An 11,583-nucleotide genomic window follows, 5' to 3' on the forward strand; every position below is an offset into this window, starting at 1 on the left:
AAAATCCTTACGCGGGAACATTGTGTATACCATTTATTTCAATACAGTACAGTCTTATGTAACCGCTAATTATGATGGGACCCTGTGAAGCAGAGCTGTTTTCAGAAATTGACAAGCTCCGTGCTGAACTGCTAAACAATGTCGAAGTCGTACCAGGCTGCCAGCGGGTTGAGGAAGAAATTACCTAGTAAGTCCCCGGTCTGCCAGCTAACGTGATATTACTCTGAGTTAGCTAGCTAACTTAGCCGGTCTGCCAGCCAACGTGATATTACTCTGAGTTAGCTAGCTAACTTAGCCGGTCTGCCAGCTAACGTGATATTACTCTGAGTTAGCTAGCTAACTTAGCTAAGCTGTCATCCTTGTTACCAGCAGGTGCCATCACGGTGCTATTGCGTTTTCCAGCAGCAAAATGACAACTGGTATTCCACTTGCTTAATTATAATATAGCGAGGTTTAATCACTGACTCATTTGTCAAAGGGCAGTTTAGCTAGATTTTTGCTCTGCACTGTGATTATATTACTACATTGCTAATAGGTAATAGTTAGCTAATTATCTGTATATCCTGCAGACATAATGGTAGCATGTTAATACCATTGTCACATTGTGTTGATATTGATAGCTATATCATTATGGGTCTGTCTGTGTCTAACAAACTGTAGATTTGGTTGACAACCATGAGACATAATTACTTTTTCCTAATTCTAACTTTATTGTAACCCCCATTTGTACAGGTCCTATACCCTGATCAATCTGCTGTCCCATCCTAACCACTCTGTTGATTATTGGGTACATAAAGCATTCAAGATATGTATATCATTTTTAAAAATGTCTCCAAATAGTGTTAAATGACATTTTTTTGTCATATTCATGGGTTTTTTAACTCATTTCGGTGATGACCTTACATTGGGGAGCGTAGCCTCAGCCTGGCACTAGAACTATGGTGACTGACTTGGATTAAGAAGAGGTGGAAAGGCCAGCAGCCCTATCATTTTGAACCTGCCAGGCGTGAAAATGAGGAATTTCCGAGAGTTAGGGAAGTCTGCTGGTGAGTTGCTATCATTTAGCAATGCAGCGGTGCATACAATAATGACTTTTCTTTTTGTGAATAGCACAGAGTGAACATCAGCATTTTCTTTACATCTAGAAACAGTGATCATGTCGTTAGTTCAGTTAAGTACTTGTAAATTTATCTAGCTAATTTTATATAATTTTTACTATTTATTGATCCCCAGTGGGGAAATTACAATTTATGTACACTTACTTTGTTAGTAATCACACACAGGCCTGAAATACACACACACACACACACACACACACTCTCAGGACCTATTCATGCACAAATGGAGAGATGTCAAAGTGAGTGATTGGGGGGGTACGGTGCCTTGCTCAAGAGCACCTGGCAGTGTCCAGGAAATAGCATCTCTCCAGCCACTAATCCACACTCTGTACTTTGGTCGGGCATGGGGACCTGAACCGGCAACCCTCCAGTTCCCAACCCAACTCCCCTACAGACTGAGCTACCCCCCCAAGATAATCTCTATTTAAATCTTTCCCCGGACGTTAACGCATTTCAGATTAGATAGCCCACGTTTTGATTGTAGCCTACTACCTGCTGTAACACCATTTTTGCCTAGTGTTATTTCTAAGGGTTTACCTCTTCCTCCGGTGAAAACGTGTCTCTGTGTTTGACGGGTGCTTGTTGTGCTTGCTCGAGGTCAAGTGCATAACCCCAACCAATCGGCGGGTCTTGGCATGGCCATAGTGGAATTTGGGACACTAAACTGCACGCAAACCTAACTTGTGTATATGCCAGGGGGACTAGGGTGATGCAAGAAAATAGAATATGTTTCATTTTTAAAGATGTGTTTCACATAGCAAGATAATCACCTCACAAAAGTTTAGCTTACATCTTCTATAAATTGGGATTTCTGATTCATACAATTTGGTCAAAATAATAATTTAATTTTTTTAATTAAAGGTACCGGTAGATGTGATCAGCAACAAATCTTGACACTCTACTCCACAATTGTTTTGACCAAAACAACTGTACTACTGTTGAGTCAATATAAATGTGTTGCCTGTCGAAGATTTTGCAAACAGTGTAGTAGTACAGTAGCTGTCGTCACACCATCACTAATATTATACCATTTGTGAGCAATATTGCAAATAAGTGAACAGCACTGCTTTACAGCAATATTGGAAGTACCTTGATTTGTCGGGTTTTTAATCACTGGATTACTCAGTAATGTTATTCATAAACCATTCCTCAGAAAATGTACTGCACTCTATATGTTATCTATATATTAGAGAGAGAGAGAGAGAGAGATATCTGAACTATTCTGAAGAAATACAGAACCCTGTGCTAGGTTTTTGCCAGCCTCATATTAAAAGAACTGTATCTTTTTTTTTCCAGCAGGGAAATTTTGAGCCGCATTGAAAACGTAATCCTAGGAATAGTGACAAGTCTTTCCAAAGATGAGGCCCCTGTTCTGGCACTGCCCAACAGATCCAGCTGGGCCAACATCAGGTAACTTTATTTAAAAACGCTGTAGTTTTAACCCACCCTGAACACTGCAGTCATTTTACACACTGACTGTGGGATCCGCATAAGCTGTCTGACCTTTAACAGATAAACACAAGCAGTCATGTTGTGTAAATAATTAAATAAACAATTATCTACAAAACTTTTTGTGGGAGGTCAGGCCACACAAGATGATCAGATTGCTGTTTAATATAGACTTCAACTCTGTCTGAATTTTTATTAGGTATGTTGTAAGCAGACTGCAGGGGGCAACCAGGTAGTAGAAAAAAACACAATATTTTCAATTTTGGTTAGGAGAGATTAATTGAAGCTGAAATAACTTCCTGCTGCTTAAAAGATGAAAGAATGATAAGGATTTAAAAAAGCATTGGCCTACACAAACATACACAAAGGGCTTTAATACGACTAGGCTGTGAAGACTTTTTGCTCCCAACAAACCAGACTGTCTGGTGTTGTTTGGATCAAGCCTTGCCGTTCTAGCCCGGCCCATTTAAATGTGAGAATCCTACAGATTGAGCGCCAAAGGTTTCACAGAGGAATCAGGACGGGGGGTGGGGGGCCTTTCCACAGGTAGCCCTCGGGGTCTGGGGAATTTTGGATGGCTTACAGGTGGTGGAGCTGATTTTCAAAGCTAAAAAAGTAAATGTAGCACACACAATCTGTGTAGATTGCTTAATTTCTTCATCTTCACTTGCCTCTTTTCTTCTCTCCTTTCCCACTTACATTTCCATATGTTTTTATTTCATTACTTCCCACCTAAGTTTTGACAGTGCCATCGGGCTTCAAAGGAATTCAGGAAGTTCTTCCACCAGCATTAGGAGCGACAGTCCGTCGTCTGTTCGTAAATTTGGTGAGAAGATACACACACCTCTGTGGTTAGATTTTCTCTTTTCTGTTCTTGACAACCAACATTCCTCTTAGTCCAAAAAAACTTTACAGTTGTACTGCACTTCATGTGGCTTTCATTTATATTCATTGTGACCACATGCAAAAACTGCACAAACAGCAGTAAAAGTCAGACTTAGTTTTAGGTGACAAATTGGCAGAGACAGTATATGTTGAAAGAAGCTTTTAGGGATTGGTTTACCACATGGATATCCTAATTAAGAACAGAATGATTTTTTTTCCCACTTCAGTCCTTTTTTAATGGTGTGATAAGTGAATTTAGTGTTTATAATAACTGATTTAGTTTTGGTTGTTTCTCTCTTTGAAGCGCAAATACTCAAGATTTTCTTGGTGATCTACAAACTTGTGCAGAGCAACTCGTATGCGACCAAAAGGTTATCTGTTCACATTTTAAACGATCACTGAAGCTTTTGTGAGGCAGTTTTGTTTGGCTGGGTTATTCCTGAATTTAAATATTTACATTTTGTTTCCGCAGAGACATCTACTACAACAATACACAGCTGTTTGGTTCACAGCAAACCGTTGATAGTATAGTGGATGATGTTTCCTGCATGCTAAAGGCTCCTCGCAGATCACTGCATGTGGTAAGTGTGTGTGTCCACGTTAAGGTAAGAGACGTTGTGTTGCGTAATTGCACGTTAGAACCCACTTCAGACATTAAAACCTTGTAACAAAATTCCTTTTGGATGTGCATAGTTATTATTAGTTCAGGTCCCACAGATGAAACCTGTTAGTTTAGTGCGGGGGGGGGGGGGTTCTTCTGATCAAACAGAAATAGAATTGAAGTTGAAAACAGAGAAGTAGTGTCAGAAGTATTTATGCACGTGTTAATATGAGCATGCATTAACTTGGGTGTGGAACTCTTATGTCACCAGATGGCCACGTCCAAGGGATTGATCGCAGGTGATCTGTGTTATCTGGAGGAGGACGGCACAAGGATTGACTGCCGCTCTGGCTCTGCTGTAAGATCCACCAACAACCCTAAACTAACAGCGCCTGTAACTGAAACGGTCTTCATGTTAACTTCACGGAGAAACAGTGCATCAACTATGACTTAAAGGTACCCTGTGGAGTTTTCATCCTAAAAAGAAAAACTTGTTTTTCTATTTGTTTCTCACTGTCAGCAGCTCCACAGGGTACCTTGTGTTTCCGACCAAACCAACAATAGTACTACGAGGCTTATGACAGAAAGGAATATATTTAGACATCTTTCACTGGTTGAAGCCACTTTCATGTCTGTGTTCTGTTTGGTTTTTAGGCTGTTGCAGTTTCATCGAACATTGTTGGGATTCGAAGTATCCTTTGTGATTTGTTTCAGAGTTTTACTGTGTATGCGCATCCTTGCCTCACCTTTTTGTCACTCTTAGATACCTCTGAGAATGTCATGAATTGTGTAGTTTATACATTTCTCTGTGTGTGGCTGCAAGGTCTGTTTTTCTTTATCGTGCGCAGATATTGTGTCATCTGCGAAATTTGTCATGATAGTTGAGAAGGATGCAACTTTTCAGAGACTACTGGATGACGACTTCTGTGCAAAGCTGTCTCCTTGCATCATAATTACAGTGTGTTTCTTTTTTCCGTTTTATGTATCATATTCATTACAATTTCTCCAAAAGGGCAGTATTACAGGTTTTTTGTTCGATTTCTAAATCACAGTGGGCACAACTGGAGTCACATGTGCAAAATCTAACTACATTCTGCACAGCAGCAGGTCATGTGGACCAAACTCTAGTTCGTTTTTCATTGCTTGAAAACAGTTTTCAAAACTCTACACACTTATCCCATTAATTTAACCACAATGTGCACAACACTGTTGATCTACAGCACTTTGCTCAAATGCTGTCACACTGCTGTCACAACTGTTAACCACACATTCAAAACAGAATAGATTTCAGTCTGGTGCCTATCAAACACTGCTGATTGCAATTTTAGCTGAATGCGTAAGCAGGTGTCTTGTTTTATACTGAACATATACGATATTTATTTAAAGAAAGCTCAGAATGCCTTTTTTTGTATGCAAACACTAAATGAGAATGAAACAATTATCCATTTGAGAGAAACCGGTAAAAGAGCAGAGATACCAATATGTCCAGCTAAGATATCTGAGGTCATAGACACAGCTATAAAAAAAAGAAGGGAAAAGTGCTTTATCTTTACTATAGTAAAACTGTGTTCTTATTGTTTTTCAGAAAGCAATGGAAACACCACATCCATTAGTATTTAGAGATGATGCAGACATCCAATGTGATGAAGAAAACTTGCCCCATGATAGTGGAGAGGGGCAGGATTAGTCACACTATTCTTTGTTACTTGTATACACCTTTAGTTTTTTTTCCAGTAATTCCATAAATTACTAGAGACAAAATACTATATTGAAGCAAACTGCTGATTTTCGTTCCTTCTTGTTTACCTTGCTTTAAAATTGGTATACTACATAAAATATCTTTTCTTCAAATAAACTATTGAGTAGTGTGAAGTCACTTCAATTGTTCAAACTGTAAAGATGAGAAAGTTTGTAATTTCTGTATTGGTGTTTTTACTCTTAGTGTGTTCTGAGTGACAGTGTGTGTTGTCTACACAACACAACTCAGTGTGAATTGTGTTGCTAGGACTGAGTTTTGCAGGTGTTGTGAACTATTTAGTTCTGGTGACTGTTGGTAGTGCAGAATTTTGTTTCAGTTTTGCACATGTGTCTTCAGTTGTGCCCAGTGTCGTTTAGCAATCGAAAAAAAAATAACTGTAGTGGTCTGTATGCATAACAGATGTGTGTTTATGGATCAGGGTAAAGGTGTGCCAGATGTGAACAGCAGGTTGATGGTGAGAAAGCTTTGGGACACGCTGCACATCCCCATCTTCGCACTGGTGGATGCTGACCCTCACGGTACTCATCATCCGTCAGAGTGCAAACCAGTTTTACCTATCCTCACACATACTTTGCATATTTCTACACGTTTAACAACAATTGACTGTCTTTTCATCTTCGCACACACTACACGGTTGGGTTGTATGTCCCGCTAAGCCAGCAGATGTTAGCACCTGTCTGCTACGTCATGGTGCCTAGTCAGACTATTATTTCCGTTGGCGTGATCTCGTCCTGGCGGGATGGCTCAATTTCCATCAGTCTCCATACCTCTAACCCTTTTACCATTGCATGGCGAGACACATATGTAATGCTTTACTTTGTTCTAAGCTCCGTTACACATCTCGGAGGATAATTGCTCTGGTATGTTGGTGATTGCAGCGTGTCTGTGTCTCTCCCTCTGATTTTCTCCTAGGAATTGAGATCATGTGTATCTACAAGTACGGATCAGTGGTGAGTCCCGCCATGCCAATTATTCCCGTACTGTATATTATCCAGTGTGGCCTGTTCAATGTCTTTCTGTTAGTAATATGTAATTATGCCCTGTCTTCAAGTGAAAAAAGTCACAATCCTCCATCTAAGAATATTCATACTGACATTGTATGGAGTGAAAATGTTGAATGATCGTGTGGCAACGTCTTTGTTGATCTTTGGGATGTTCGTGTAATCATCCTTTCATTGTGAACATGTGTTGGGCATAACCACATTATGTAGGTACAGTGCTGATTAGGGTGTTTATTTAAAATATATTTTGTGTGTGTGTGTGTCTGTGTGTGTGTTTTCCCCCACAGGCCATGTCGTTTGAGGCCCACAATCTGACCGTCCCCAGCGTTATGTGGCTAGGCCTCCTCCCCTCTGACCTCCAGAGGTTTGGACTCAACCTTCACTACTTCCTACTTCCTCCTCCTGCCTCTAATTGGGATTATATTCTTGGGACATTTAGATTGTTTGTTTTGGTTTCGGTTGCTGTCGCCCTTTTTTTTTTGCCTTTTTAAGGAACTGCATCGGAGATCATATTGAGTTTTAAGTATATGTCCTCTTGAACAAATTTAGGCCCAAAGGGCATTTTGACATACATTTAATAGCAGTCTGTACAGTTTTTCCTCCTATGTTTCCCCCAAAACATACACATAATAACTCTTCAGTGAGAGTCTGTTGAGAATGGGAGGAAACCTACTGTGGGGACGACATCCAACAACAGAGCTGCCTGCTGAATTAGGTTATAAACTGTATGTGTAGTAGATAGATAGATAGATAGATAGATGATAGATAGATATTTATTGAGCCCAAGAAAAATGGGAAATTATGGTGTTACAGCAGCAAAATCACTCACACAGCACAGAATATAAATATAAATGAAATACTAGGAAAAATATACATACATACAATATACGTGAAATAATAATAATAGGAATAAAATAAAATAAAAAAATATTTAAATATATACAGGATGGGAAAACAAAATGTGCAACTGCTTAAATAATATGCTAAAATGTATGCTAAATGTAAATAAACCAGTTGTGCAGGTTGCACTTAGTGCAGTAGTGTGGTGTCTAAAGGTCTTATCTTGCACCCAGTGGTGACATGTTAAAGGTAAGTGTTATTGCCTGTGGTAGGAATGATTTTCTGTAGCGGTCCGTGCGGCATCGAAGCTGTCGGAGTCTCTTTGAGAAGGAGCTCAAAGAGTAGAATTGTAGATAGTAATATATATATATATATATATATATAGTAATATATAGTAATGTCGCACTGTTGCTTGCTCTGGAGGAAACTACTAGAACTGTTGGGTCCTTGTAAATTCTGGAGTGTGGTCTAGACCTACTCTATCTGTAAAGTGTCTCGAGATAACTCTTGTTATGAATTGATACTATAAATAAATTGAATTGAATTGAATTAATATTAAGCATTTCCCGATCTACTGGTATCGGCATTTATAATTTACATATATACATTTTTAATATTCATTCATCAAAATCATTTATAACGACATAAAATGATTCTGATAAAAGAATATTAAAAAAATAAAAATGGACTCTCATCTATTGCCTTGGTGTTGCATAGTTTGTCCACCAGAGGGCACTCGCCTTCTTCTTTGTTGGTCACTCGAGACGAGTATGACTGCCCTCTCTGTCGGGTCGTCTTATTTGCGGATCCTCAGGTCCTAAAGGCCAATCCGCGATCCACAGATTCTGCTGCAGTGTGGGCATTGGAAGATTGAGGTGGTGTGTGGTGGTGGAGCCATTCTCTGTTTGTCCTTGCGGTGTTGCCGCTTTTCCTCTGCGGCCTGGCAGAGTCCTGTTTTGTGGTGTGCTGCACCTTCCTGCACTGCTTTTCTCTAGTAGTCCCCGTTCAACGCAAGATCCTCCCAGTCGCCGGAGTCCAGACTTTTACAGGCTGGTCTTGACATTGTCCTTGAAGTGTTTCTTTGGCCACCACTGTCCTTCTTTTAACTGGGAGGACAGGATCTGCTTAGGGAGACGGCTGTTGGGCATGGCCTGTCCATCGGAGTTGGTCTGCATTATGATGGTAGTGATGCTTGGGATATTTGTTTCCTCCAGAATGCTGGAGTTTGTACGTCTGTCTTCCCAGTTGATCCTCAAGATTTTTCTTAAGGCTCTTTGATGGAATAGTTCCAGGGCTTTCAGAACTTTAATATATTTTGAAGTTCCCCAAGGCTTTAAATGGTCTGGCCCCAGAGTATTTGTCTGAAACTTTGCATGAGCTCAACGGGTCCTTAGGTTCTTCAAATCAGCGAGTTTTAGAAGTACCCAGGTCCAGGTAGAAACGGTGGCGTGATCAGGCTTTTGCAGTTGCTGCCCCGAGACTCTGGAACAAGTTACCCCCTGATATTCACACTATTACAGATGTAGCTCTTTTTAGGTCCAAACTCAAAACATATCTGTTTAGTCTGGCTTTTAATACGTAGCAGGGGTGTTTTCTATGTTCACTCTTTCTATTGCATGATATGTGTTTTTCCTCTTGGTTTCTGATGTGCTGATGCACTTTGGATACCTGCTGGTTGCTGTAAAGTGCAATATAAATACATTTTGATGTTGATGGTTTGTAACGCGCTTCTGGATTTCAAAAAATATATATATGTATATTTATCAGCATATTGGATTTTTGTATCGTATCTGCATTATCAATCGGACTCTAATGTGTAGTAAAATCAACGTTTTATTCTCTAGATTGCGGGTTCCCGAGGATGCCCTGATCCCCCTCACCAAGAGAGATGAAAACAAGCTTAGCAGCCTCCTTACAAGGCCATACCTAACCAGCCAACCCGACTGGCAGAAAGAGGTGAGCAAGGCTTCAAAGTAAAGGACATAGCATAGATATTCGTGAGCTGATTTAAGTGTGAATCCTATCACTTCAAGTAACCTAGTAATAAGACTAAATATAATTCAGTATTGCTTACTTTCTCTCCATATAATATTATTTTAGTGTTATCTGAGTTAGATATCTTTTAGTAGTTCTCGTTTCTAAATGAGAAGGTTAAATTTGACCAAATCCTGAAATCAAATAAATGTTTTTTTTTCCTACTAAAACACTAAAAACATGCAACTACATCTGATTAATGAGTGAGTGAGTTTCAAAATCTCTGCTCATGTGACACACAGCGTAGGAATGTGTGTGAGAGGACTCTTTGCTCGCTGGTACTGAGGATACAGAAGAGCCCCTCTGTTGAGGAGATAAACACCTGATGATTTATGCTTGTTTGCTCAGCTTAGTCTCGCATGCTCCTTACAACTGCGTGTTTGCTCTTGTTTTAGATGGAACTGATGCAGCAGACTAAGATCAAGGCTGAAATCCAGTCCCTAGCAGCCATTGCTCCTGATTTCCTCACCAACATCTACCTGCCCAACAAGCTGCGTTACGGGGGCTGGATCTGAGCTCAATGCTGCCTCTTAATGGAATAACAAGTGAACTGCTAAAGCTGGTTGCAAAACTAAGGAAAGAGCATCCATGTAACTGTCCTGCCTAACCTTGTCAGACAGATAGACATTTTAAGTTGGTTTGTAATGTTTGCATATTTATTAGTTACTATGTATACTTATGTTTTGTAATTGCGTTTCAGAAATGTGTCCTATCATTAAAGCCCTGTAATCCCATTGACAAGAAGTCAGAGCATGATGTTGATTAAAGGTGCTCCGATTGACCAGTCACTGATTGTTATCGGCCGATAAAGGCTTTAAATAGTTTGATCGGTGGTCTCCATAAAGGCCGATCATCATCGGCCAATCAGATGACGCAGTTCTCATGAGAAAAATTGTTACCACTACTGAAAAAACATCTGTAGGACATTTTTTAGATTTTGAGCGAGGACAAAGAGCTAAACAATTGCTATATATTCTCTAAACGTGTGACTGTTATGTCATGGCTGCCATTTTTAGTTCATTAGAACAGGAGGGCAAGCCTAAAATACTTTACACCTCATGCCTTTTTATCTTTACATCCCAAGATATGTGATTTTTTTTTCTTTGCTCTGCACTTTACGTTAAAGTACACTTTGAAGTTTGTGTAAATTAACAATGACAGTTCGTTATATAATTTATTTTGAAATAAGGCTTATTTCTTAAGCTCTAAGCTGTTTAAGGTGTGTTTCTAACAGGGAGTAGAATGTTGAACCTTTCCTGTCAAAAGTAAAGAATTGACAATTCACAATACATTATCTTCTCATAATTTTAATACATATACATTGTTGTTATTCAAATTAATATATGTTAAATATATGACATGATAATTAGAAGGCTTCAAATAGACCCAGTGATCGGTATCAACCAATACTGCTTCCAGCAATCGGTGATCGGCCCCAAAAATCCTGATTGGAGCACCCTTACTGTTGATCTTTAAATTCTTGTTGGCCTTGTTTATATTTCCAAAAGGTTTGGACCTTGCAAAGTCACTAAACACACTGTTTCATTTATGGAGTTCATTATTCTACCATAATGGCTTCAGCAGTGCCTTGCATGCTTTACAGCCACTGAACACCACTGTGCTGGTGCAAGGACTGCAAGGGAGTAGATGATGATGATTTAGTGGTTTGGAACTGGACTAACTGTGAGGCTGTTCATTCATTAGTGTGCACACACACAAAGGCTCACGTTGCTGTTCTTTGTGTAATCTGTTCTCCAGCAGATGGAGACAGTGCTCATTAAATGGAAGAATTGGGCAATATTGTAAGCCAGACGTTTTTAAAGTTTTTTTAGGCCGAGGACCCCTGAGCTGAATGAAAGACAGAGCAGGGATCCCCTGCCACTGAAGATACATTGT

General features: G+C 39.6%; 1 protein-coding gene across 1 annotated transcript; it reads left to right on the plus strand.

Moving 5' to 3' along the window:
- spo11 (SPO11 initiator of meiotic double stranded breaks) lies at window positions 1–10,429 on the plus strand. The gene is made up of 13 exons (XM_032520291.1): window positions 1–187; window positions 2,415–2,528; window positions 3,305–3,393; window positions 3,757–3,823; window positions 3,925–4,033; window positions 4,325–4,411; window positions 4,708–4,744; window positions 4,902–5,011; window positions 6,231–6,330; window positions 6,725–6,762; window positions 7,101–7,177; window positions 9,498–9,609; window positions 10,083–10,429. The coding sequence occupies exons 1-13, from the start codon at window positions 72–74 to the stop codon at window positions 10,200–10,202; spliced, it is 1,176 nt and encodes a 391-aa protein (XP_032376182.1). The 5' UTR covers window positions 1–71; the 3' UTR covers window positions 10,203–10,429.
- The last annotated feature ends 1,154 nt before the right edge of the window (window positions 10,430–11,583 follow it).

The sequence above is a fragment of the Etheostoma spectabile genome, chromosome 7, assembly GCF_008692095.1.
Source record: "Etheostoma spectabile isolate EspeVRDwgs_2016 chromosome 7, UIUC_Espe_1.0, whole genome shotgun sequence".
Lineage (NCBI taxonomy): Eukaryota > Metazoa > Chordata > Actinopteri > Perciformes > Percidae > Etheostoma > Etheostoma spectabile.